The following is a 27,265-nucleotide window of genomic DNA, read 5'->3' as shown; positions in this document are numbered from 1 at the left end:
CACAGTGTCTTTCCATGCTGGTAAAAATAAGTTTACCTTTTTTTGTTTGTTTGTTTAACATACTTTAATAAACTATTTTTAAAACAACACCCTATTAAGTTGTTAGGTGCCTTAAATTGTTGACTATTATGAATATTATAATACCAGGTACTCTTGAATCTATTCCTTTTCACATATGTGTATATTCCTGAAATAAATTCTTATATTTAAAAATTCTTGAGCATGTTCATTTAAAACATTGATAGATATTCCCACATTGCCTTCACAAATAGATACATTAATGTCTACACTTATCAATAGTATATGAGAAATTCTCGTAAGGATAATCATTTTCAACTAAGTCACGATTTTTACTCAATTGCATCCTAACCACCCTGTTTTTGACCAAATTGCTTTTGCCTGAATTGAAGACCTTCTCTCCTGATACTTAGAAACTTGCTTATGTCTGTTGTCCCTTCTAACAATTCCCATATACATAACTTTTACTTTTATTTTTTTAATTGTTTTTTTAAAATATTTTATTTATTTATTCGACAGAGATAGAGACAGCCAGCAAGAGAGGGAACACAAGCAGGGGGAGTGGGAGAGGAAGAAGCAGGCTCATAGCAGAGGAGCCTGATGTGGGGCTCGATCCCATAACGCCGGGACCACGCCCTGAGCCGAAGGCAGACACTTAACCGCTGTGCCACCCAGGCGCCCCCATAACTTTTACTTTTAAAGAAAGCAGAAGAATTTAGTGGGTACTCACTACATACTCAGCAATCATGAAGGCTACTATTCTTTAGAGATTTTTGTCTGATTTTATATTAAATCATCTTCGTCATCAATACCATGGAAAAATTACATGTCTTCTGGCAGTATAGTTTGTTTATGTACATTACAGTATAAGCTCCAATAAGTTAGAGACTTTTGTCTGCCCTGATAATTGATATATCACTAATGCCTAGAGCAGGACCTAGTCCATAGTAAGTGCCCAATAAATAATTACTGAATGAAAAGTGTAAGTTTAGCTAGTTTAAATTAACATGGAATTGATCTCAATCTTGTCAGCCTAAGTAAGCTACCATTAAGTGTCTATCCCTCAATCACTCATACCCCAAAACTTGAGAACAGGAAAATAAAAGGCCCTATGCAGATTTAGCTAATAAATCCATCCAATGGCTCAGAGCAGAATTGGAAAATCAGTGGAAGGGAAAAAAAAAATCCCTCCCTAGTGAGCAGAACTTGAATATTACTTGATTAGTAGTATTTACATATCTAATAGGGAAGTGTCTATCAAAGTATAGAAGCTTAGAAAGAATAATAAAATCACCTTGGCAAATGTGGCACATACCCATCCAAGCACTATCTGGCAGAGATAAAATCCCACCCATTGGACTTTAAATATTTCTAGTCCTAAGGCAAAGTTAACCCTGGAAGATACAGGGATTTAGCCAAAGACCTTTGAGCTTTCTGGTACCTTTGGCAAGCCCATTCCTAAGATGAGATAGGTACATCAAGCCATTTTAACCTGATTCCATTCCTCTACATACCCTCATTCTGATTCCGTGCTCACTAGGCAACCTTCTCATTGTGATCTGGCTTCTCAGGTAGATCTGTCTATAGGGGGAAGATGGCTGCTTCTACAGCTTCGGTTACTTGATATCTGGTGAACCAATGGCCCTGGTTATGATTTGGCTGCTGATTTTGCTTTACTACAGGGAGACAAATGAGCTTGTTCTGTGTTATTCTCGTTAACGTGAGACAATCTCTCAGGACCTGTCTGTTCCTGGACGCTAGCTGAAACAGGAAATCTGCTTTCAATGTGGACACCAGATCCTAGAGCGTCAGCCTAATTGACTTATGACCCCACAAGCTTCTTCCTAGACTTAGTGCTATTCCCTAGACAAAGTGCTACCACTCTTGGTTTAAATTTTCCTGCTTTCTAGGAAACTACTATTAAATTTACTAAAATAAGCTTTATGAAAAGTGCTTCATAAGCTGAAAAGCATTTAAATTGATAAAATATTAGTTATTATTTTTAGAGTCATATTATACCTTTATTATGAAACATAATCATTTATTTGTCCAGATTAATTTCTTAGTATCAAGGTTATGTCAGTTCTAGATAAAAATATCTTAATTTCAAAAAAAAAAGAAAAAATACCTTAATTTCATTTATGTTATGTTTCCTAATAAGAAATGGAACTAAATTCACCCATTTGAACACAGTGACAATTGTTCTTATGACAGAGGTTCTTTCTTAAGATGGCAAATGTTTCTTCTTCATGTTAGAAATATAAACGATACCTTCCCTAATTACTGAATGTCCTAATTATTCGTCCCTGTTTGAGTAACTTGTGTTTTATATTTACCATGTTTCCCTCCGGTGCTCTGTTAAAATAAGTTAAAATTACCAGAGACATAACCTTGAAAAGGAGCAAAGTCAAGCTCCTATGTGTGATTAATCCACCACTTTTTAAAGAGGGACATTCTTTTTCTTCTATATCCAACCTTCTCCAGAGTCAAACTTGAAGCAATTTCATACACTGATGGTAAAGTAAGTCGGCATGAAAATGCAAGCCTATTCTTGGAAAGTTTCATTTTCTAGGTTTCATGCATTTAAAATTTAGAATCAGTCAACACTGGGTCTATTCTGATAGAAGTCATATCCGGCTGTAAGATGTTTCTCTTTGTTTTTCATACGACCATTCAAATTAATGAAAGATAACCTTATATTATTACAAATCTATTCCTTACTCATTTTGCTAAATAGCATAGAAATCATAGGCCTTCCAGTTAAAGTAAGATATAATTAAACAGAAGTACATAGTAAATGCTTAGTCAGTGCACAATATAAATTTCACTGAGTAGATTAATTGAATCTTGCATCTTAAAACCTGCGATAATCGAGCATTCTAATGAAGAATAAAAAGATATTTCTTGAAAAAGTAACATTTACCCCAATGGGAAACGGAGCTTCATTTTCCAGCAATGAGGTTTTCAATCTGGACCCCGAAGTTATCTTTGGAACAGTTCCTACCGCAGGATTACTGGGAAGAGGCTTTAATCGAATTGGAGGCTGCATATTTCCTGGGGCAGTGTATGGTCGAGGGGATGTCTAGACAATTAGGGAAAAAAATTCCATTTAAATTAGTATCTTGACATGTTTCCAGAACCAATTAATAACCCAACAAATTGCCTAGAGTAATTAATGGTGCCTTTTTACTGAACAGATTAAACTTTAATTATGTCCTTCCATTATACATAGCCTCATGACCCAAAGTATTTGTTAAAACATATGGCGTGGAAGTCCTCTACATAACTAAATGCCACAATTATAGAGTATTCTAGACAAAGGAGATGTTCTTCTCTGTTAGGTTCCTGTATTTTACTCGTTTTGTAAACTTGCTGACAATACCTAATTTATTCAGTGCATTAAACGGCTTTCCTCAATCAAATATTACCTTGAATAATGTTCCTATTTTAGAGATCTAGAGCAACATGATTGGAATGGACTCCTTTCCGCTTAGATGTTTTCAACATAAACTGCTGTGAGTCCTTCACATCTCCAGAATGGTACTCACGTAAAAGCAGACAACACGATTCAAAAAGAGGAAAGGCGATGCTTAACTATAATGCATTACCATTTATTTAACTTCTCCCTTGAAATGCCAAGAAAGCAAAAATGAAAAAAAGTAACTGGCAATTGGAAAACACTGTGTGAAAATGGAGATGTTTTCCGGGCTGGATGTTTTCCATTTGCTCTTCTCTGCCTTCTCAGCCCTGCCCTGCCATCTGGGAGTCATCTCTTTATGGACTACACCAACTAATCTTTGGATTCCAGGTGGACTTGGCCAATGAAAGGCACTGGCAGGAGAGCAGAAGACAAGAGGCAAGAGGTTGAGGTCTGATTTCTCCTGAACCCTTCCCACCAAGGCTGGAAGGGCCAGCTGGGTCCCTCTACCGAGTCCACAGCTCGCGTCCGGCCTTCCTCTCCTAGCTTGTAAGGACTGCCTGCTGGTGCTGGTACCCAGGCCTTACCCCTCCCTCTCCGGCCTAGGTGCTGTGCTTCCCAGGGTGCTGACCCAACATGCTTAACATCCCCAGTTGGTTTTCCTTAACCCTGCCGGCATCTTTGTAAATAGTTTCTTTATTAAACTCTTCCTAATTACCCTATTTGTGTGAGCCATCTGTTTCCTGCTGAGACCCTGACTGATGCATTTTCTAATCAAGAATGTACGGCGGAGAATACCAAAAGTACCAGTATGGAGCATTAGAAATGCTGTCTGTGGCACTGACAGAACCCTGTAAGTTTAGTATAAAGATCAGCAATGTTTCAAAAAGAAAAAAACACCCCCCCCCAAAAAAAACAGGGCTTTTGGCCCTGTTGTTCTATTAAAACAAAAAAGTTGGAAACCTGTTAGGAATAATACATGCATATTTGGGTAAGAGGGTTAGAAGGATGGTATGTAAATGACTCATGAATAAGGCTTAATGCACTGACTCAAGAACAGTGAACAACAAATATTCAACTCTGGAAAAGTGCTGTGTAAATCCATAAAAACATGATGATAGGGCAGCTCCTACTACCAAAAACTGGTCTGAGTGCCATCTTGACAAGCATGTCATATGTTGCTGTCTGATTTTGTTAAGTCAACGTTCATTGGATTCCAGTTATAAGCAGAATGAGAAAATTGAAAAGTAATTTTTAACATCTAATGGCAACACAGACAATTAGTGCCAAATAAACTACACAAATATTGCCAAAGAGACAATAACAACAATAACAGAATATCTAAGACATAACAGAACTTAGAACTAAATGTTATCTGGCATAAACCAATGAGACTAGGAAAAATTCAAGTTTTCACAGAAGATTTTATTCAAATGTAAGAGCAAGAGAAGAAAATGGATGAACAGAGAAGAATGATAAATTTGAACAACCAGGTATTTAGAAAGTCAGTTGTGAGACAGACATGGGAAGGGTAGCTAAAATAATATTCACCAATATCTGTTTTTCTTTTGTCACTAGTAATAGAATTTTTATCAGGGACCATGGTTATCATAAATAAAGACTGTATTTCCCAGCATCTCTTGCAACTCTGTCCAGATATACGCCTCAGTTTCAGCCAATAAGATATGAGCAGAAGTGATATATGAAACCTCCAGATCATGCCTTTAGAAGAAGTGTGTTGTCACTTTCCCCTTAACCCCTTCCCTGTGGCTGAAATATCCACATGGTGATCTGCCATCTTGGCTTATGTAAATGAAGACAACACACGAAGTTTGGCAGATTAATGACACATTAGGAGTCTGAGCTTTTGATGACTTCATAGAGTAGAGATGAGCACACCAGTGGAGATTCACATAAGTGTGTTGTGTGGGGAGGGCATCCTTATGTTTAGGTCATTGTTATTTTGGGTCTCTGCACACACACCTATTTCATGACCAATACAGAGAGCCAAGTGGATTGACTAAGGCAACATTTGATTTTAAAAAACAGGACATGAGACTACATGAGCCAAAAGACAAAATGTCTTAAAACCCACAAAGATAAATCAAACTAGAGGTTTCTGGACAGGGGAATCAGATCACCCAAAAGAATTCTTTTGAACTCTGTAAAACAAATATGCCTAAGACTGTTTCCTGTCACATAATTCAACTGAACATAAACACATTGAGAATCTAATGTAGGGATTCAAGAAAGCAGGTTACTATAAACTAGAACATGATCTACTGGCTTCTGTCTTCTAAATTTTATTTCCCACATTTGCATACAGATATCATTCAGTTAGATGAATATGGCAGTCAAATGTTTAACTGATTACATTTATATCTAAAAACGAATTTGCATCATTCAACTAACAGCTGTGAGCTACAAACTGTTGTAGTTCACATCAGAAGCCACCTTAAATTTGCTATATTTTCAACTGTTTGTAATATATTTTCTTGGAATAAATATGGCACTGTAGCTTAACATTTTCAAAACTGTACCAAAATGTGAACTGAAATGGACTACCTGGTGATTACCCAGCTTAGCTGAGCATTTCTAATTCTTACTAAACGATCTCTGGGGGTGAATTTTCCAAGCTTGTGCAGAATGAGTTGAATGGCTTTCCACAGTTGTAATGGGAATGGTGCAGCTAAAAGCCTATATGCTACTCTGACGGTTTAGGTTCAATTAGTGACCAAGTGCAATAGCTATTCACTGGATGCTTGCTTTCTTCATTCAAGAAAGTTAAAAGAAAAATCAATGGCAATATCCCAAGAGGATTATTCTCTCCATCTCCACGGCACTTGGAGGTCAGGAGTCAAATTTAAAGGATATGTATCCAGGCTGGGAGAACGAAAAGGAAGATTTGTATTTCTGTAAAATGGGAGCCACGATTCCAAGATCACCATAGGGATCCCTTACGGTGCGAAAGCCCTTACGTGGCCAAGTGAGGAAGTGCGGCTTACCAGACAGAAAGGCTTCTAAAGTGCTGGTGTCAGTGTTTCCTGTAATTTTCAAATTACTTTCTCACTCCTGCCACATTAAGATCTCCTGGATGTATCATAAACTACTTATTGAGGGTGTTCAGCTGGAAAATTGAAAAGAAAGCCTTTCAAGGGTTTCTCCTCTCTGAAACAGGTGGGAAGATAGAAAACAGCACTTGATTGTTTCTTTTGTTTCAACCAGGTTAAGCTTTTGGGAGCCTAGTGAATTTGCCATCCAAAAAAAGAATTATTTGTGTACGTATACATTTAAATGAAGCTTGGAAATATGGTAACAACAAAGGGAAAACGGTTGCTTTTCATAACTTGAGCTGTTCATCGGGAAATGTCAAAACATATTTACCTTTGAAAAATGTCAAAGCTTAACACTATACAAGATGAACCTACTTCAACAATCTGTGAAAGCTTTGCAATTTCTCTATAAATATTGTGCAATCCAAAAAATGTTCATGCTAACAAGGAAGTATATTAGGCCACGCAAAGCAAGAATACAGATGTGATCAAGCAATTCATTTACAACTTAAACCATCAACCTCCAGCAAACATTCTGCAAATCTTTTCCTGTACCTATATTGTTGCAAGCTACCTCACCTTCCTTCAAATTAATCCCATAGCTATATTATAAATGAATCAAACTGGAATGAAATGTCGGCTTGTGCAATTTCTTTAAATAGAATCTCTGCACATTTAACTGTGTTTATGTTAGAGTATTTGTCCATGCTTTAGATAAAAGAAACACAAATATAAGTATCTAGTCCAACATGCTATACAGTATGATTGAGTTTGTGTGCATAAATAAGTTTGACAGATAAGGTGAGAGTGGAGGGAAGAGCAAGGACAAAATCCAGAGGTCACAAAACATAGGACATATACACAACCACTAGTGGTTCAACCTTGCTGCATTGTCGAGTGATAAAGGGTAATCATGAGGGGAAATATTGGGTTGGCTAAACTGAGGTCATTTGGCTTAGGGTCTTAAATGTCAGGTGAAAGAGTCTAGGTTTTTCTAAAAATGTCACAAAGCCAGTGAAGGCATTTGGGTATGTAAGTAACAAGTAATCTGCACTTTAAGGAAACTACTCTAGCAGTGACAAGCAAAATGGACTTGACAGGGGCGATACTGATTGAAAGTAGGACGTTCGCTAAAAACAGTTGAACAGATACAAGACCACACTGGCATCCCGTAGGATTCACAGAATTATACCAACAAGCACTCAGAGAGAATTCCTTCTGAGAGTAATTAGAAATTACATATTATTTAGTCAGAATGGTCCATGACAGAGCGTTTAATATGACTCACCGGTGTTATTGGACTGGAATGTCCTTCATCGACCAGGACACTATGGCCACGGTTAGTCTTTGGGCCAACTGGGGGGTGGGGAGACAGGATTGCCATGTTATTTTCTATAGACCATCTTGTGGGTTCTCCCTAGAATAAGAAAGTGATTGAACAAATGGATACATAATTAGCAATCGAGGTTAGGTTATTGCCTGACAGGTTACAGAGATACTATATGCCTGAAGAAGTCCTTTCTCATTACTTTCAAAAGTGTTCCTCCTGAGGTCTCTCATGACAGAAAGTTTCCACAGCTGTAGTGGGACATTGGGTGTGGTAATGAGAATCGGGAATTTCTATATTGGAAGAAATAGCTGTCCTCAAAGAAATAGCTACGGATACAGCATATCCTGGGTTTTAGCAAGAATATTTATGAATCTGCTTTAAGTAGATCACTACAAGCAGCACGATGTTCCTCACAGCTCTGGTCAGTAACGACTACCAGACACTATTACTTTTCTACCTTAAAAAAATAATTACATCATGCCCCAAGCAAAAGGGCTGCATATTATATAAAAGGAACCTAAATCATAGGTCTCTCACCAAATGCAGCTATAAAGTGAAAATTGTTATGAATAAACGTCATATAGGGAGGAACTGGAGTGTCTATCAGGAATTTCTGCCAATGTTGTAACATGTTCATGTGCTTCTTAGTCCACCTGTCCGGCAATCTGGGTGAAAGGGAATCCCACACGGCTTTCGGCAGCGTTCTTTGCTATTTCCAGGGACCATTTTTCTCCATCAACCTTTCAGCAGTAAGTTATAGAATCTGTAACTCAGTCCTTGATGTAGGACAATATTGGCAAAGTTGAATTAACCACAAATCTCTACACACCAACTTTTCTGATCTTGAGAAACTGTCCTATCTGCTGTTATTTAACAACACTTCTGTAACAAGACTATCTTTTGGCCATGATGAAAAAGACAGATTTGAGTCTATCAGGCAAGAGGGAAAAATTACCGCCTTATGTGGCAACCAATTCTCCAGAAGCTTTACTAATATTCCTCAGTTTGTGAAATGTGTCTTGGGCCCCACATTTGTAAGATGACACAGAAATGAAGAATAGCCTGTGCATTTGAATGGCTCGAGAAACTGAATAAAACCGCCAACCTAAACTGAGACTTTTCAGACATGCTTAATCAAGTCTCTCATCTCCTGATTCAAATTTATATGTTTCATAAGTTCACTTCAAAGAAGGGATATCAAATATAAAAATAAAAATAAAAACAAATAAGGAATTTTAAAATGCCTTGTACAGAATGTCTAAATCTTATGCTTTTGTTTGCCGAGGTAGGTCTTTCCTACCATCTCTTTTCAAGGGGCACGTTTGCATGAAAATGGGCCATTGGATAATTCTTAGAATGCCAATTTCCAGCACACTGGCAACATCACCAACTATTTTCAGCTTTTTAAGACACAAAACAAAAATCCTTGGGCCTCTGTCACATATCAATCAAGAAAAGACAAAAGCAAAATTTCAAACTTGAATTGAGTGTTTCCATGTTTCCTTTGAAAGCTTGGTACCTTACAAAATTGCGGAAGAAGCTCCTATTTTGCCATGATCTTCGGAAATAATGGTGGCCAATGGTGGTGAAACGAACACCTGACTTTAGCTATGAGTTACTCAAAAGTAAAGTGCCTCAAAAAGCTTCAATAACAGCACTATTGACTTTTAAAGTCATAAAATAATATTATAAAGTACAAGAATTATGTAGCTCTTTACCTTAAATCTCTGAATTCGCTCCTTCTTAGCTAAGGTCTCCAGGTTTTTTTTAATTTCAAGCTGATGATAACGCTAAGCATATGGGAAAGAAGAGGAGAGGATCATGTCAATTACAGCAAAGATTTTTTTTAGCGGAAAATAATCCCACCAGCTAACTGTATTCCCACTTACCCTCCCCCCCCGTTGTCACTGAGATGAAGAAGAGTCACCTGCATAAGAGTGCGAGTGTGACTATAAATTGGTACAACTCTTTGGAAAGCAGATTCCTAACATAAAGCAGTCAAAAGTGTCCCTACCCTTTAACCAATACGTTTCATTTCTAAACCAAGGAGGAAATCAGAAGTAAAAGAAAACATATCTGTGTTATACACAAAGATGCTATCTGAAGGGAATTTTTTCTTCAAAGCAAAAATTCAGGAGCAATATAAACCTAAAAGGGAATGGTTAACTTTGGGGCACATCCATATAATGGAATAGAATATAATCCTTAAGATTCATAAAGATTTTGTTTTAAAAAAAAGGAAAATGCATGTCATGCAGGAGAAACGTAAAATATGGAATTGCACAGAAATACAATTTAATTGATCAAGTTCAAACTGTGTGGCTGCCCCATGCCAGGAAGGGGCATCTTGTGGGTCTTCTCTTCTTAATGCTAATTGCAAAGCAGTCTCATTCCACCAGTGCAGAAACTGAGGCAGAGGACCTTGAACTTACCCCCGTCACACGTCTGGTCAGTGGTGGAGCTGTCTGTCATCTGAAGCTCGGTCTACTGGACACTAACTTCCCGTTTCTTTGCTCTTTATTTATTCATTTACTTATTTTTCACAAGATCCTGTCCTTTCACAATATAGCATGTTTTTATTAATACATAAATATGAATAGAGACTAAAAGGAAATGTGAGTATGTCAACAGCAGTCCTCTCTGAGAGGAAGGATTCTATGTGGTTATTTTCCTTTTTATACTTTACGGTGTTTCCCTAATTTTCTGTAATACATCAATTATATAATTTAAAAATAAACGTCATGGGGGCGCCTGGGTGGCACAGCGGTTAAGCGCCTGCCTTCGGCTCAGGACGTGATCCCGGCGTTATGGGATCGAGCCCCACATCAGGCTCCTCCGCTATGAGCCTGCTTCTTCCTCTCCCACTCCCCCTGCTTGTGTTCCCTCTCTCGCTGGCTGTCTCTATCCTGTTGAATAAATAAATAAAATCTTTAAAAAAAATAAAATAAACGTCATGTAAAAAGCAAGCTGCTTAGGATTCTATCTGAAATCATTCAGACACATTTGAGGGCATTTGAAAAGTGTTTTTTCTGTGTTCTTGATCCCCTCGTGCAGCCTGTGGGACCCTGCAGACTCGATCTTTCCCTACCGAATATCATCGTCAGCCCTCTTTGGACACTTCCCTTTCTTCTCTCACCCACTGATCACCAAACCTCATTACACTCACTACCAGCCATTTGCCATCTTCCTTGTATTTCCGAATCTGCAGCCCTCTGTCCTCAGCAAGGCCACCAACGTCTTCGCCGCTGGGTCAGACGGAATTCCTTCTTTTCCCCAGCACTTCCCGGTTTCACCACTTGGCAGCTTGGGCGAGCCCGCCGGCTTCCAGGACACGTCTCCGGGGGCCTGGTTGTCCACCGCGCGAGGGCTCTTTCCTGGCCCAGCGGCCGACCCCGAGCTCCCGCAGCGCGCGCCACCCGCCGCGCTAGCGCCCCCGCGCGGTGCTCCGGCTCCTTCTCCCAGGCCCTCCTCCAGGCAGCGTCATCTCTCTCCCCATCACATCTCCTCTCATCGGGGACTGCTGCCTCTCCCCGGCGTCTCCACCACTGCTGTTAGCTCTCACCCTTCAGCAACAGCTTCCTAATTGACCTCCCACCCGCAATCTTTTCCAGCTCATTAATCCATCTCCCACATTTTTAGCAACATCATCTTTCTAACACGGCTTTGCTCATTTATTTCACGCCCCTGCTGAAAAAACATCTCATCGCCTCATCACCTCCACTCCAACCCTCGCTGGGGATTGAAGGCCCTCCAGAAACCCGGGCCCAGCTTACTGAAGAGTGTCACTTCCTACTGCTCTTCCAACCAACCCACCGTGCGGTCTGGCCTCAGTGAGCTTTCCTGCCCATCCACGAAGACCTTTCTTCTCTAACCTCACGCCCGCTGTCCTCACGCTCTCCAGTGCCTTTCTCCTGCTTTCCTGTGACGCCTCGTTTAGCCTTCAAGGTCCAGTTCAAATAGCAGGTCCTCTGTTCCGCGTCCTCTGACTCTGACCGAGGCAAGTCATCATCCCCTTCTTCCCTGAGCCGAGTCTGTTTTCCCTCTCTCCTAGCATGTGATCACTTTCTACAATAGTTTTTTGTTTTGTTTTTTGATCTTTTTGGCTTTGGATTTTTTGTGTTTATATCTCACAGCTACATCACGTAGCTTCATACTGGTACATGGTAAGCCTACAATTAATGATTGATGTTTCTTGTAAGCACGAATACATGAATATTAATGTAACACCATTGGTAAACAGCATCATCGGCATAAACTATATGTGAGACAAATGTGACAATTTAGAGACAGCTATTCCATTTGTTAATTATATTAATATATTACACATCATAACTATATATATTACATTATATAAAATTATATATTACATATTAACACTTATCTAAGGTATCTATTCCAAACTTCAAGAATGTATGAAGACTCTTAAATAATAACATATTTAATAGTTATGATGTGTCAATGACTTGAAAGTTTGGAAAACTAAACTTGAAGGATCAAATACAAATTTGGTGCCTAATACAAAATTTGGTGCCTATTGGGTAAATTTGAAACTAGATATAGATTAATTTACTCTACTGTTTTTTTTTTTAACACTAGTTGCAGAATTCCAACTAATACTTTTATGAGCAAGTGAATTTGGGGACCATAAACAATGATCCCACATAATTCATGCACATAATATAAAGCATACAATGAACTCCTGAGTTAACAGATCATATACATCTTATTTCAACACAACACTTGCTAATATAATGGCAGCATAATAGTAAATATTTTCAGTGGCGCTGCACTTCGTACTGGTTTACCGGCGATTCCACAGTTGTTCATAAATGTTTACTACACTCACAGGTCAATGATTTTACCAGCCAAGTTTTCTGATTTACTGCTGTATGGCCAAGCCAAGAAGTGACATGCTTTTTCACGGAGATTAAAATGGTGTTGATGCTTGAAACTATAAGTTCTATGGAGCAAGGCTAAAATAATTTATCAAGTTAGCTAGATATCCTACTAAAAATGCCATGTCAGACTTGAAAAAAAAGTTGTTGATGCTTGGTTTATGAATCTATGCTGACCAATGTGGCCTAAAGTAGGAGGGACAGCAGATGTTTCAATGCCTCTTCCCTGAAATTCAGCATACGGCTCAGCTTCAGAGCCTTAAAAGAATAACAAATCTGAAATAATTCATGGCAGTGGAATTACTGATATTTAAACAGATGTCACTTTTTTTTTTTAGCAAATGGAAATTGAGGTACAGATGGTGAGGGCTGGTATGTTTTAGAGTAGCCATTATGGATTAAAAATCTACATTTGTTAAATTAAATACCACAAAATATATAATGATGTCCATATTTTTCCCTAACTGAAATGGAGAAAAGCTTCCTTCAGTCTCTTGGCTCCTTGCTACCTAGAGAGATGTGGAGTATTTCTCAGGGTACCTTGTTCCATTCCTTTTTAATGAAATACAGGAGGAATTCCTCTGCTTCTGGATACAGAAGTATTATTAATTGTCATATTAGAAAATATCTATTATAAAGAAAATGTAAATACTTTACCTCCATATCAAGAACCTTATGGAAAATAGCCTGAGCTAGGCATTCCCGGATATATTTTTGGTGATCCCTCTTCATGATATTTAGTTTGTATTCTTTTTCAGAAAGTATTCTTCCACTTCTTGTGATCTGTCAGGAATAAATAAAACACACATGGAAATACAAAGCAGAAAATGTATTGTTCATTACCAAAAGGGGAGAGAGAGTGCCACAGAGAGACAGAAAGAGAGTGGCAGTGTCTTCTAAGCATGAGAGAGTATACTACTAGGGTTGATAAATGTTCACTTTTAATGACTATTTCATAAGGAAAAAAATCAGTCTCATATACCCATCATTGAGAAAACACACACAGGTGGTGCACTTTATGTTTAAAGCAAGGTTTTCATTAGAGTCACAATGTCCCCTTGATGGAACCCAGGTGTTCCTTTCATTTCTTTTTTTTTTTTTTAACACATTTGGAAAGAGGAAGTGGGGTGCTACCTTGAAACAATGAATAGGAGCAGTAATCACAGGACTGATGATCTTACAGGAAATAACTCTGAAGGGCAAAACATGTAAGCTACAGAGGTGCTCATCAGTTTGTTTTAAAAATAATTGGTTTCATTACTTTATTTTCACACTGCTTTTTCTCATTCCACTCTCCAATCCAGAATGTAATTTAATTTGTCGTGATTCAGATTTTTTTCAGATTACGCAGTGCTGCAGATATAAAATATTCCAGACTGATTTCAATTGGCATCGTTGAAAATGCCAAGAGTGGTAGTTTCTGTTTTTTATTTACTCGGTTTTCTTTTCTCTTACTCCTTCCTAAGGGTATATTTGTTGTATTTTTCTGTATCTTTTGTAAACAGAGGGTGCTATCCTTCCTGGATTGGTCATCTTCTTCCTTTCCGCTTAATTATGCGCTGCTCGTTCAAGTCTAATCCAAGCCCACATATTTCTTAATTTTGATAACTAGTTTTATAACACTGTCATGGCAATGTATTAGAGCTCAGAGACCAAGGAGAGTTATGTTACAAGTGATTGGATACTGACAATCTTTTTTCATGTATCTTTTTTTTTTCCAATGGAAAAAAGAAAGGGGTAGGGTTCTAGAAATATTTCCGATCACAAATAACTCAGTTACAGTCTTTGAAATGTGTTGTTCATGGGATATCATGCCATTTGTTTCCAACAGAGAAAAAATGTTGAGAACATCCTGTACTGTGGCCCCCTCCCCAGTTAACAGGTGTCATTGCCCTCTCCCCTCTGGGAGATCTGATTTCCCCAACTAGACTGGAAGCTCCTACAGGGCAGAAGTTCTTAAACTTGAGCCTGCATCAGAATCAGAAAACAAGTTGAAAAACAGATTGGTGGGCCCCTCCGCACAGCTTCTGACTCAATAGGTCTGGGGTGGGGCTCTAAAATTTGCATTTTCTAACAAGTTCCCAAATGATGCTGAACACTGCTGAGTCAGGAACTGTATTTGAGCCACCCGTTGTAGAGAAATCTTCCGTATTTGAGTTGTCATGCACATAACCAATGTTCAATAAATGCTTGTTAATGATGTTGATGAGTAAATACAAAGTCCTTCCCATTTGTACATAAAGCTCACAGATTGTTACCCAAAGAAGTAATGTTAATAGTAACCACAATAATTGCAACAAGCATTTATTACACGTCTCTTATTGTGACAACAATCCTGAGGGCTGGGTATCATGGTCTTCATTCTACAACCCAGGACGCTGGAGCTGAGAAAGTGAAGTACCTGAATTGCTCAAGAGTCTATGACTTGTAAATGGCAGAGCCGGGTTTCAGCCAGGTCTGTCTGATAACAAAGCCCCAGGAGACAAGAAGCAAGCTCTCTTGAGATCTAACCAACCAGAGTGCCAAGCACATAAACAACAATTAGAAACGCAATGCATATCCTTTCAACACCATGGCAACAATAGTTAAGGAAATCCACTGTGTTTTAAGAAGGTAAACAGCTAAAATCGTTACTCACGCTTTCTGTAACCAAGCCCATTCTTTCAATGGACAACTATAGTATTTTTTAAAGGTTTTCACATTAAACACATTTAGAAGAATGGAAATCTTGTGGAAATGATAGTTTTAGAGCTAAGGAAAGACACTAATGTTACCAATAAACCATCCGGGAAATGAAACAGGTTTTTAAAATTCAAGGGGAAATTTTGAACTGTTCATGTCTTGCACACCATATTCTGTGATTATTAAAAATAATATTTTTTCCTGAAGACAGTAAAGTCTTCTCTATGCTTAATCCCTAACAGTTCCTGGCTCATTTGATGTGTTCAATAAATATGTGTTGAATAAATGAATGAATAAACAAACAAGTAAAATATGCCATTGGAAGCTCCTAGGGTTTTCCCTCAATATATATAAGTAGCCTTAGTGGTCATTGTGACCTCTCTTCCTATCTTTTGAAACATAGCTTCAAAAAGATAAATCAGAGTCTGGAAAAGAAGTAATTTTTCTAAAATGGGGGGGGGGGGAAGGGGGAAGATGTCCCTGATTAGCTCAAAGAGGAAACCAGAAAAGGGAGAGAGAACTACTGGATTTAATGAAACAGGTAGGAAGTAAACCAAATCTTACCAGGCCTGATCTCAGGAGATGCCGCCTTATCCTTGTGTTGTTAAAATAGCCAGTCAGGTGTTTATCGGTAAGACTATTATATGCTGCAAGCAATCTGGAGGAGAAAAATGAAACCATCAAGGTTTTATGAAGTGTTGCCTAACAGCCAAGGCGATTCTTGACTTTCTCATCCCCAAACTGTGCGTAATCATTCACTCCTCCAGACAGCCAGTCATTCATGTGTGTGTTCAATAAACAGGTATGGAGCACTTACTGTTTTCCAGGTTTTATGATAAGAACTGGGAGACAGTCCTGACATTGTTTATTTTGAGGATAAGTACGGAAATCAGACATGAAAAATTAAACTGGGTGTGAAAAATCCAACAATAGAAATATGCAAAACTCATGGGGACACAGAGAAGGAGACTAGCAACTTCAGTTGTCAGGAAAGTCTTCACAGAGGAAGCCTGATGGGAAGGAAACTTGGAGCTCCTTCAGAGGACTCTTCGGCCTCCCGTTTCACCCTAAATTCTAGCGGCAAACTTACGTGCACTTCTTCAACAGATTCATATTTTTTCGTGTCTTCAGGACACAACGCACGGTCCCTCTACTGCCAAGGCCTCTCTCTGACCTGTTAGCTAGTGGATGCAACCCGTGATTCACAATCATCTCTTTTCCCAGCAAACATTCCCAGTGCAAACGGAATGTTCTGTGTCACCTTCCATTCCCCATCCCTAAAACCTTGAGAGACCTTACATATCACCTAAGATTAGAAGGCCAGGAGCTTGTGTTATTCTTAGTATCCCTATGGAATTATTTATTGTGTACCCAAATAATGATGTATTCAGTAGGGGAAAATACAATTTTGTTTCGGACTCATTCTTACTGGTATAAACTTCTAAGTTTAAGCTCAGCAGCTTAGAAGTCTTAACTTCCACACACTTTCATGAATTCCACATCCAGAACTCCCCACCCTCCCCCCCAAAAATTCATAGATTACTTTTGATTTTTAGGGTCTTTTAAGAGTTAAAAGAAAACAAAGTGGTTGCTTGATTACATCTTATACCTTGGTAGGTGGTCAATCTGAGCCTATAAATCAAAGTTTGAAGCTATTTTTTCTAACTTTTAACTTCTCCTCCACTGATTATTATTTTTTTTAAGATTTTATTTATTTATTTGACAGAGAGACAGCCAGCGGGAGAGGGAACACAAGCAGGGGGAGTGGGAGAGGAAGAAGCAGGCTCCCAGTGCAGCAGGGAGCCCGATGCGGGGCTCGATCCCAGGACCCTGGGATCATGCCCTGAGCCAAAGGCAGACACTTAGCGACTGAGCCACCCAGGCACCCCTCCACTGATTATTATTACCTTACAAAAACATATGCACATACATTTACATGTATGTATACAGGTAGGCACATATGTTCATCCATATATATAAATGTGAGTGTAGGTACATATATATGTATATATATAGAGAGAGTTGAAGACAGAGAGACCGAGACAGGTAGAGAGAAAGAAGCAAAGAGGGAGAATTCACAAGCCTAAACACAGCCCTAAAATAAGGCTGTCTTTAAAAAAATATACCCTATTACCTGCAACAAAGATTTACAGTCTGTACATATTACGAGCAATTGATCCTTAACTTACTTGCAGGCCAGAGCAGGGACTCATATGATACAGTCAAGTAAATGTCATTAGTGACAATTTTATTTAGCTGCCTTAATTACATGGAGATGGTATTGGTGACCTTTTCCTGTCTCTTTTCTCCTTAATGCCCATCTTAGGAAAGTTATATGCTGTCAAATGGTAAGGAAAGTTTAATTTTGTCCAAAAGACACAGAAAGCAGTTACAAAACCCAGAAGCCAAGATGCCACATGAGGGTTGCCGACATATGAACAACGCAGGAGCCATTATTTCACTGGGTTTATGTAAAAAGACAACCCGAGGGCTTCAGTAATGCACACACGAAACCAGCCCCAGATAATGCTTTGAAACCATCTTTTAAATGAACTGTCTTGGTGTCCTATAGTTCATCAAAGGTTTCCTGTCTCCAAAAGGTCAACACTGTATCCTTTACCCTTTCTGAATCTCAGAATATCTTTCCAGCAACTCATTTCAGAAAGGTGAACAGGTGTCTCTCGGTCCTAACAATCATGATTCCACAGCTCACAGATTCTTAAGATAAATCATTAGACAGATATCATATATAATCTTTTGTCTGTTTTTCAGGCTCAAGTTTTTTAAAAAAATCAATAGTTTTGGAATAGCTGTGAGTGCTAAAACCCTGATTAAATGAAATAGGGTCAAAAAGTTAGGATAACAAATTTTAACTTCCCTACTGGCTGAAAATAATCCCCTTCTTTCAATTTATAATTTGAAACTTTTTCAATATTTAGGTCCTAAGAATAATGCTTAGGCAGCTTTGGCACCACCTCGCCCTAATTCTGCTGCCTCAGGCTCGTACTAAATGAGTATGGGTCCATGATGTACTTCCTGTCTTACCAAAAGGTCCAGTGGAGTTGAGAACTTTGCACACATCAGTTTTCCCACCTTTCCCTGTTTAGGAAAGATTGAAAGTCCCTGGTTGGGATGCTATTTGTGAAGCAACTCTTTCCATGACAATCATAACCTGGCCTCGGCAGAAAAGCTAAAAAATAACTGGTTGGGTCCATCCGGGGTCAGTCATTTCTTTTTCAGCAGTGCCTAACTTTTTTTTTTAACTGAAACTTTAGATTAACAAACTATTTCGTAACAAGAAATTGCACTGGAGTAAATTGTATACAGATTTTGTAAAACAGTTGTTAGGGACTTAATGTTTGTTTCCCCCTAAAATTTGTATGTTAAAATCCTAACCCCCATGTGATGGTATGAGGAGGTGGGGGCTTCGGGAGGTGATACGGTCAGAGGGTGCAGCCCTCATGAATGAGATCAGTCCCTTATAAAAGAAACCCCAGAGAGCTTCCTGGGATACAGCAAGACAGTAGCCATGTATGAACCAGAAAGCTGCTCTCACAAGACGCTGAATCTGCCGGCACCTTGGTCTTGGAATTCCCAGCCTCCAGAACTGTGGGACAGAAATTTCTGTTGTTTAAGCCACCCAGTCTATGCTGCTGTGTTATAGGAGCCTGATGGGAGTACGTTAGCAGTCAGTGCAAACGTGTCTATTGTATACATACAAATGTCACCCTCATTCTGACCACGAAGCCTCCTCCACAGGGAGATGGTAGTCGTCCTGTGTGTCAGCCACAGCCGTGGTCGCTCTGACCCTCTCTGCTCTGCTCCTCTTCCTGTGTGCTTGGTTTGGGTTTGTAGCCTCCCTTCGCACTTGCCCAATGACAAGAGCTTTACTGACCTGGCCACAAATTTAGATGAGTAGAGCTTTTCTGATGTTTCTGCCTTTGTCCTCTTCATTCACTGCCACTGTTCCCCCAACACACATACCCTTTTCCTTTCTCTCTTGCGTTCAGCAGAGCCCTGGGCCAGATGAGGTCATCTCGCCTGAACTCGGTGATTGTGTTGTTGATCGCGTTGCACCTGCAGCACTCCACTCCCTTTGTAAGTCACTCTCCGCATCTCCGGTCAAAGCTGGACTTCTGGCTGTGGTACCCAGTCCCATGATCCTCCCCTGCTGCGGTCCGTAGGATCAACAACTGCGCTGATCCCAGCAATTACCAGGCCGCTGTGACTGTATCATTCAAAGGCCATGCTGTTCACACCAAGTCCCACAGCTAAATGCCAAGACAAGCCCAACTCACTGGCTTCTCTAACTGATGGACAAGACTACTCACCCACCCTCTGGTCACTGGGTGGAGAACAACCCACTAGCTGGCTCAATGCACCCCAGAAGACAGTCCCCCAGGAAACCAAGCAATCCTGTCTCTATGATGGGTCCTGTTTCCTCCACTATGATACACCCCCACATTCCTAGGGATTAGAGGAGCAGGCTGCTGAGTCACTGGGAGTGCTGCTTTTCCAGCTGCAGTCCTTCAACACTGAACCCTCGAACCCCTGCCTCCCACTGTGTAGAATATATAAATGGGCTCTGAAGTAATAAAGTCAGTGATTCCTATCAATCCCTCCATCTGCCCCCAAAGAGAATCTATCCCATAAAAACGCCATCTGAAAAGACAAGCACTATAATATTACTAATCACAAGCATTTATTGAGCACTGACTATTTTCAGGGCATTCCAAAAGATCCGGGGGATTTAGAGATGACACAGACACTGTACCCACAGAGTTCCCAACGTAGTGGAGGGAGTATGTGTGTACCTACAGTGTGTGTGTGTGTGTGTGTGTGTGTGTGTGTGTGTGTATGTGTGTGTGTGAATACATGGGCTTACTTCATTTCTCCCTGTGTCACAGGCTGATTCATTCACAAATAGGTAATGAGTGTTTAAGTGTCTCCATGTCAGATACTGTGTCCTAAGCTGGGCAAGAAGCATGATATCCCCAACCCATTAGCAGATTACAAAGTGCCTCCACACACATAGTCTCATTTGATTTCTTTTAGGCCCCTGGAATGAAAGCTATTACAGCTCTTCCATCTTACTCAAATGGAAAAGCTCTAAAACAAGATTATCATTTAATGTGAGTCGGTCATAGAAAAGCCTGACTAAGGTAACACCTTATTCATGATCACAGTGGTCAAAGAATTCCTTCTGGCTTCAGCCCTCTTGAACCTACCTTCCTTCCTAGCACTGCCTGTCACCACCCTTGGTGGGAGACACAGATGTAGTGGTTAAGACTCCAGCTCTAGTTCAGTCCTGGCTTCACTGTCGCTGACTCCGTAACTGGGATCAAGTGACTAACCACACCTCTACCTTCCACAAAACACTAGGACATGAACACAATGTGGCCAAGGTCTTTGCCACTTCATAACAAGGATCACTTTTCCCCCAGTTTCCAATAACATGTTTCTCATTTCCACCTCACACTTCATCAGAATGGCCTTTACCATCCATATTTCTACCAACATCTGTACAGGATTATTTATGTGTTCTCTAAGAAGAAGGAAGCTTTCTCTCCAGCTCCCTTTTCTTTTTGAGCTCTCACCAGAATCACAGGAAAATCCCTTCACAAGAAAATATTTGCAAACCATATGTCTGATATGGGGTTAATATCCAAAACATAAAAGGAGCTCATACAACTCAATAGCAAACACGAATGACAATAACAATAATCCAAATAAAAATGAGCAGAAGACCTGAATAGACATCTGTTTTCCAAAAAAACCCATAAATGGCCAACAGGTATGAGAAGGAATATTCAACTAATCATTAGGAAAATGGAAATCAAAACCACAACGAGATACCACCTCACATCATTAACATGGCTGTTCTCAAAAAGATAAGAGGTAAGTATTGGTGAGAATGTGAAGACGAGGGAACCCTTGTGCACTACTGGTGGGAGTGTAAATTGGTACAACCACTATGGAAAACAGTGTGGAGGTTTCTCAAAAAATTAAAAATAGAATTCCCATAGGATCCAGCATTCCCACTTCTGGAAATACATCCAAAAGAGATATCTGTACCCCCATATTCACTGCAGCATTATTCATAATAGCCAAGTCATGGAAACAATGTAAGTGTCCATCAGTGGATAAATGGATAAAGAAAATGTTGTGAATATATATACAATGGAATATTACTCAGCACTAAAGAAAGGAAATCCTGCCATTTGCAATAACATGGATAAATCTCAGGGCATTATACTAAGTTAAATAAGCCAGAGAAAGACAAATACTGTGCAATCTCACTTGTATGTGCATTTTTTTTAAATGAACTAATAGAAATACTGAATGATGGTTGCCAGGGATTGAAGGTGGAAGGAATGAAGAGATGTTGGTGAGAGGGTACAAATTTCCAGTTACAAGATGAATAAGTTCTGGGGATCTTATGTACAGCATGGTGACTATAGTTAACAATGTTGTATTATATACTTGGAAGTTGATAGGAAATTAGATCTTTAAAAAAACAATTATGTGAGGTTTTGAATGTGTTAAGGAAACTTTTGTGGTAATTGTTTTGTAATATAAACATATATCAAATCATCACATTGTATACCTTAAACTTACACAATGTTATATGTCAATTATAGCTCAATAAAGCTGGAAAAAAACCTTTTGCCCCTCAGAAGTTTTCCAGTTACTACCCCATTACCAGTTCCAAACCTGCTTCCGCATTTTTAGGTGTTTGTTACAGCAGCATTCCACTTCTTAGAACCAATTTCCATCTTACTCTGTTCAGGCTCTGTCACAAAATGGACTGGGTGGCTTGAAAAACAAATGTATTTCTCACAGTCCTGGGGACTGGAAGTCTGAGGTCAACGTGCCAGCACAGTCAGGCTCTTGGTGAGGCCCTCTTCCTGGGTGATGAACAGCCATCTTCTCTTTGTATCCCCACGTGGCACAGAGCAGACAGAAAGGCAAGCTCTCTTTCGTCTCTTCTTATAAGGGCACTAACCCCATCATGAGGGTTCCATCCTCATGACCCATCTCCCAAAAGCACCAGCTCCAAATATCATTGCACTGGGGGTTGTGGTTGCTACACGTGAATCTAAGGAGGACACAAGCCATAACAGAAGGAGTAATTGTCTTCGTTTTGTGGGTAAGGAAAACAAGCCTTAGTTTAAGTCACTTGCTAAAGATCACATAACCTAAAGTTTGTTCCTGAAAATATTTGCCAAAGCACAGTGAAACACCACTCACCAGGGTTTCACTCACCAGGGCTTGCTAAGGTGGGGACCAGGATGCTAAATATGATGACAGGAAAATAAGAATCTTGAAATATTCACATAAAAATGTAATTCCGTAAATTCCCCAATACAGAAATAGAAAAATTTTAAGTGAAAATACTTACAGGCAAAATTAACAAATACGTAACTTCCATTTGTAATTAGCCATATCATTAGCATTAAAAACAATATTTTGAAATCTATAAATTATCTTATTCTCTAATATGTATTTCTGCAATCTGCCCTATGATACAAATTTTCCTAGCAAACTTGTTCGGAGAGAACATAAAGAATAATTTCGACACAACCGGTTTTATTTAGATCAAATTGTGACTCTGCCCATCTGAATTAATGAAGCTTAGTTCATTATTGCTGCTGTACCCAAGTGCCACACATTAGTAGCTTAACGCGAATTTATTGTCTTACACTTCTAGAGGTCGGAAGTTCAAAACGGGTCTCGCTAAATTCAAGGTGTCATCAGGGCTACATTCCTTCTGGAGACTCTTAGGAAGGATCTTTTCCACATTCTAGAGGCTCCCCCCATTTTATTTTAGGGTCAGCTGATTAGCAACCTTAATTCCATGTGCAAACCTAATTTCCCATTGCCATGTAAATTAACCTATTCACATGTTCTGAGGACTAGGACATAGACGGACTTCTTTGAGGGGCCATTATTCTGCCTGTCACAAGGCTTTTCTTATATGCCACATGCCAGGGAGCAGAAACACGGGATGCTGAATGTTATGGCAATAACATATATATTGTCCAATGACCATGTTCAATCATGCCAGTGATGCTCACTTTGAAAAGGGACACTTCCCAGATCAGAGGGAGGAAGGCAGTTCTTGGCACCATACCAAGATGTACAAAATAAATTGGAGCCTAAACTTTGATGTGCCAAATGTGAGCACTAAGACAAAAGAACAGGAGGTACACTAAGAAACCGATATATTCAAACAATAGATTTTTCTCATAGGGATAACAATAGAGATAACCTCTTTAGGTGAATGTAATATGTGAAAAGATAGATTCGCCCATAGGATGTAATTGCACTCATGTCAAACATCAATTAATCAGCACTTAATATATTTCATTAAATTCAAATAATGATTATATGAAACACTAAGAAAGAAGAAAATTTTGCCAATTACACTATAGCATGCCACTGGTGTAAGCACAAATGATTTTAGTAACGTGAAAATGTGAAAAAATCATCTTGGTATTGATGTAATAGGTTACAATGCATGCTTAATTATTGCACATGCATAGATAAATCTGGGGAAGAGGAAAGAATATGGCTGGGTCCCTACCATTAAAAGCCTCAAAATGAGGTTAGAGAGAAGGATTTTACACATAAAACAATTAGAAAGCGTACAAAACTCTATTTTAAAAGTAATAACTGTGGAGTGCTGGAGCTGACTCATACTGGCTCTAATGAGATAACTGTTAAAATTTTCAGGAGTTTTGCAAGCCGTTGTTAGCTTGAAATTGGCCATCATGGGAGTATTTGCAACCCAGAAATTAACAAACACTATAAATCCAGGCTTTTTTTCTTTCTGAGAAGCCAGTTTACCAGCACACCACTAATTTTAAAAGTGAGTAACAAGATATATCACAGGAGCTATTAAATAAAATGATTGATTATATGAGTCAACGTACAGAAGTATGCCTTACATAGTTTCATCCAGAAATTCATCTTCTATATGCAGCATTTGACCAAAGGGGCTCATATACCCGTTCAACCATTTCCTATCCCCAACAAAAAGAACACGAGGACTCTAGCAAACACATTGACATTTTCAGTAGCATTTCAATCAAGAAATTTTATGCAAGATATCTCTTTACATCGCCACAAATGGAAAGGTTCAACTCACCTACCAATCTGGAAAAACTGATTACATCATTTTATGCTCAACAAAATCAAATGAGACTTAGGTGAATGAACACGGTTTTATTACTAAAAATGAAGAGCTTAATCGAGAGGTGCTTTGCATTTCAGAGGTCACTAAATCTGCAATTTGTAGAGTCTGATAGTGTTCAAGGAGGGCCTACATCAAACCTCCACTGCCAAGGCAGCCTTCCAGCAATGACAACCAGATAAAATGTTTCTGCAACTCACATCAAGTCCTTGTAGTGGGAAAGCAAGTTAAACAAATCATAGGATATTGTGGTTTGATTGCCATTATGTTATAATTCACAAGCAAGGGAGCTCCACCTCCTGACCCATATGGCTTTCTCACTGTCCATCAAAAAGATTTGTAAGAATCCACAGAATTTCAGTTCTCTGAGGAAACGCATCACACTCAAGCCAACCAACTAAAAGATTTTGAATCTCAGCAAGATTCTTAGCAAAGAAGTAATAAAATCTAAACGGGAGCAACTTCTCCAAATAAAATAACTGAAAGCAGCACAAATAACCAGAAAAATAAAGAAAAAATAAACTACGTGGCTTCCCATCACTGAAAACTGCATGTCTGTCACTTAAGAGTGAGAAGATTTAAGACCAGACACCTTAACTCTTAATAGATGCAATGATTTTCCTGCAGTTATTTAAGGCAAATAAATCTATATCAAATACTTCAGCCCAAAGTAAATTTGATGAGATAAAAAAGGATGAGATTTGGGGCTAGAAGGCTTGAGGTCAAATTCTAATCCTACCCCTTACAAGATGCATGACCCTGGTGAATTCAATTTTCTTTTTGCAATTATCACCATGAAGCCAAATGCTGTGACTGCTTCCTGAAGTGGATGATCCAAGTTTACTGGTCTGGAAATGTATTTACCTGGAGCCACGGGATTACAGAAATGACCACATGAAGTCTAGTCAACTCTCTTATTTTATATTCAGGACACTGAGCTTATAAAAGTAGGCACAGCTCATCAGTAAACTCAGATCATAGGACTCAAAAAGAAGATGCCAGAATGTCACAGGAATTTCCATAGAATTATACCTGTCCCTTTCCTTGGGCCCTTGTCTCGCTACCTTGCACCAGAATTTCTTTCATCATGTTTGATCACTCCCTTTAGATTCATGTAAGATTCCTCCATGTATCCCTCTCACAAGTGTACTGTGGTGCATGTCTACAGTATACGCTTCGCCAATACTTGTCGAATGCATGAGATTATAAATCAGTTAATGGAAACAAAATATACTGGTCCAATTCCTTGACATACATCCTTTTAAAAAGTCCACGTGTAAGGATCAGGGTTAACCTCTCTTCCGCTTCAGGATAATAACTGAAAGCAGTTTATGCCAAAAGAGGTTCAAAAGCTTGCTTTACATATTTTGCCTTTTTTAAAATTCAGAACGCTCAGTGTGGATGATCATGCTGACAATGTTAGTTTTGTTGTTTTGTTTTTTGTCAAATAAATGCTTTTGCAGTATGCTACAAAATTGCATTGAAAGAAAAGTTCCTAGGGAGGCAGGAAAAAAAGAAAAACCTTTTGAGGAAACTTGAATAAAGACCAATGCAGAAGAGTAATTGACATAAGGGTCAATTATTTTCCAACCCTTTATAAGAAAATTCTTTGCCAACTAAAATTAGACCATGAGTCTCTGCTGCCTGCCACTTTATAGAGGGTGATTGAACTAATACTATATAAATGATTTTATATTACATCCTTCATTCTTTTTATTTGTATCCAAACCTGCCAGATCTCAGCAATTATGCTAAATATTGATTTACAATTTCTCTCAGCTTATTCCAACGATGCAGACAGATGAGAACCATAATATTATTTTATTTATAGCCTTAATATGATGGTTTGAAGTGACTACTAAAAACAAAACTAGTCTCCAACTGTGCTGACTGCTGGCGAGATAGTTTTGCAGTGTGCACAGATGAGGCAATAGGAAAACAGTGCATGGGAAGTCAGTAGGCCTGGGACTCCCTAAGGTGGACCGTTCCCAAAAGAAGAAGTTTGATCCTCTAAGCTCTTCTCTGGAGACTTAAGAAGGTCAATTCTTTGAACAGAAAAAATAAAGAAAGATATTGTGGCCACTTAAAAAATTTGCATTAACAGAAAAATAGTATACACACCAAGGGAGATAAGGAGGCTGTTTGGAGAAAAGGTGACAGAAGGGAAAGTTCTAGAAACCAATAATTTTCATCTCCAGTATTTATGGATCACCTAATGTTTTTGTGGTGCACGTAGTAAACACTCTATATAACATGAGCTATATATTTTAATTCTCAAAACGACCGTGCAAAGTACTATTATCTACCCTCTTCACGGAAGAGTAAACTATGGTATAGAGTGCTTGGATGAGCAGCTCATGACTATTTTTAAAGGCAGATCCACAATTCAAATCAGGGACTGTTCAGTTTTAACCACTAAGCAGAACTGTGCTCTACAAGGAACAGTCAACAGTCCCGAAGAGCTCAGCCCAAGTAAGAGAAAGCATATGGGGGTCAGATAAATGAATGGTATGACCTGTGAAAGATGCTAAGAAGGCAGGATCATCTCAAATGATGAGGGAAAGTATAGGGAAGGCAGTCTGGCTTAATAAAAGGAACAACTGTCTAAAAGTCAAAGGGGTGGTCTATAAGATGACTCACCCAACGGGCCTGGGACTGGCCGGTTTTCTAACA

At 39.1% G+C, this 27,265-nt stretch overlaps 1 protein-coding gene across 1 annotated transcript in view; it reads right to left on the bottom strand.

The window, feature by feature from the left end:
• Window positions 1-27,265, bottom strand: part of ERICH3 (glutamate rich 3) — a 95,399-nt gene that overhangs the window by 55,555 nt on the left and 12,579 nt on the right. Inside the window, exons 3-7 of the mRNA XM_040626589.1 lie at window positions 15,961-16,054; window positions 13,372-13,497; window positions 9,538-9,609; window positions 7,778-7,906; window positions 2,942-3,100 (exon numbers count right to left, since the gene is read on the bottom strand). Coding sequence (XP_040482523.1) covers window positions 2,942-3,100; window positions 7,778-7,906; window positions 9,538-9,609; window positions 13,372-13,497; window positions 15,961-16,054 — 580 coding nt within the window. The remainder of the gene's footprint in view (window positions 1-2,941; window positions 3,101-7,777; window positions 7,907-9,537; window positions 9,610-13,371; window positions 13,498-15,960; window positions 16,055-27,265) is intronic.

This window comes from Ursus maritimus, unplaced genomic scaffold (genome assembly GCF_017311325.1).
Source record: "Ursus maritimus isolate PB19 unplaced genomic scaffold, ASM1731132v1 scaffold_12, whole genome shotgun sequence".
NCBI lineage: Eukaryota > Metazoa > Chordata > Mammalia > Carnivora > Ursidae > Ursus > Ursus maritimus.
This window is presented reverse-complemented; position numbering and strand designations above follow the sequence as displayed.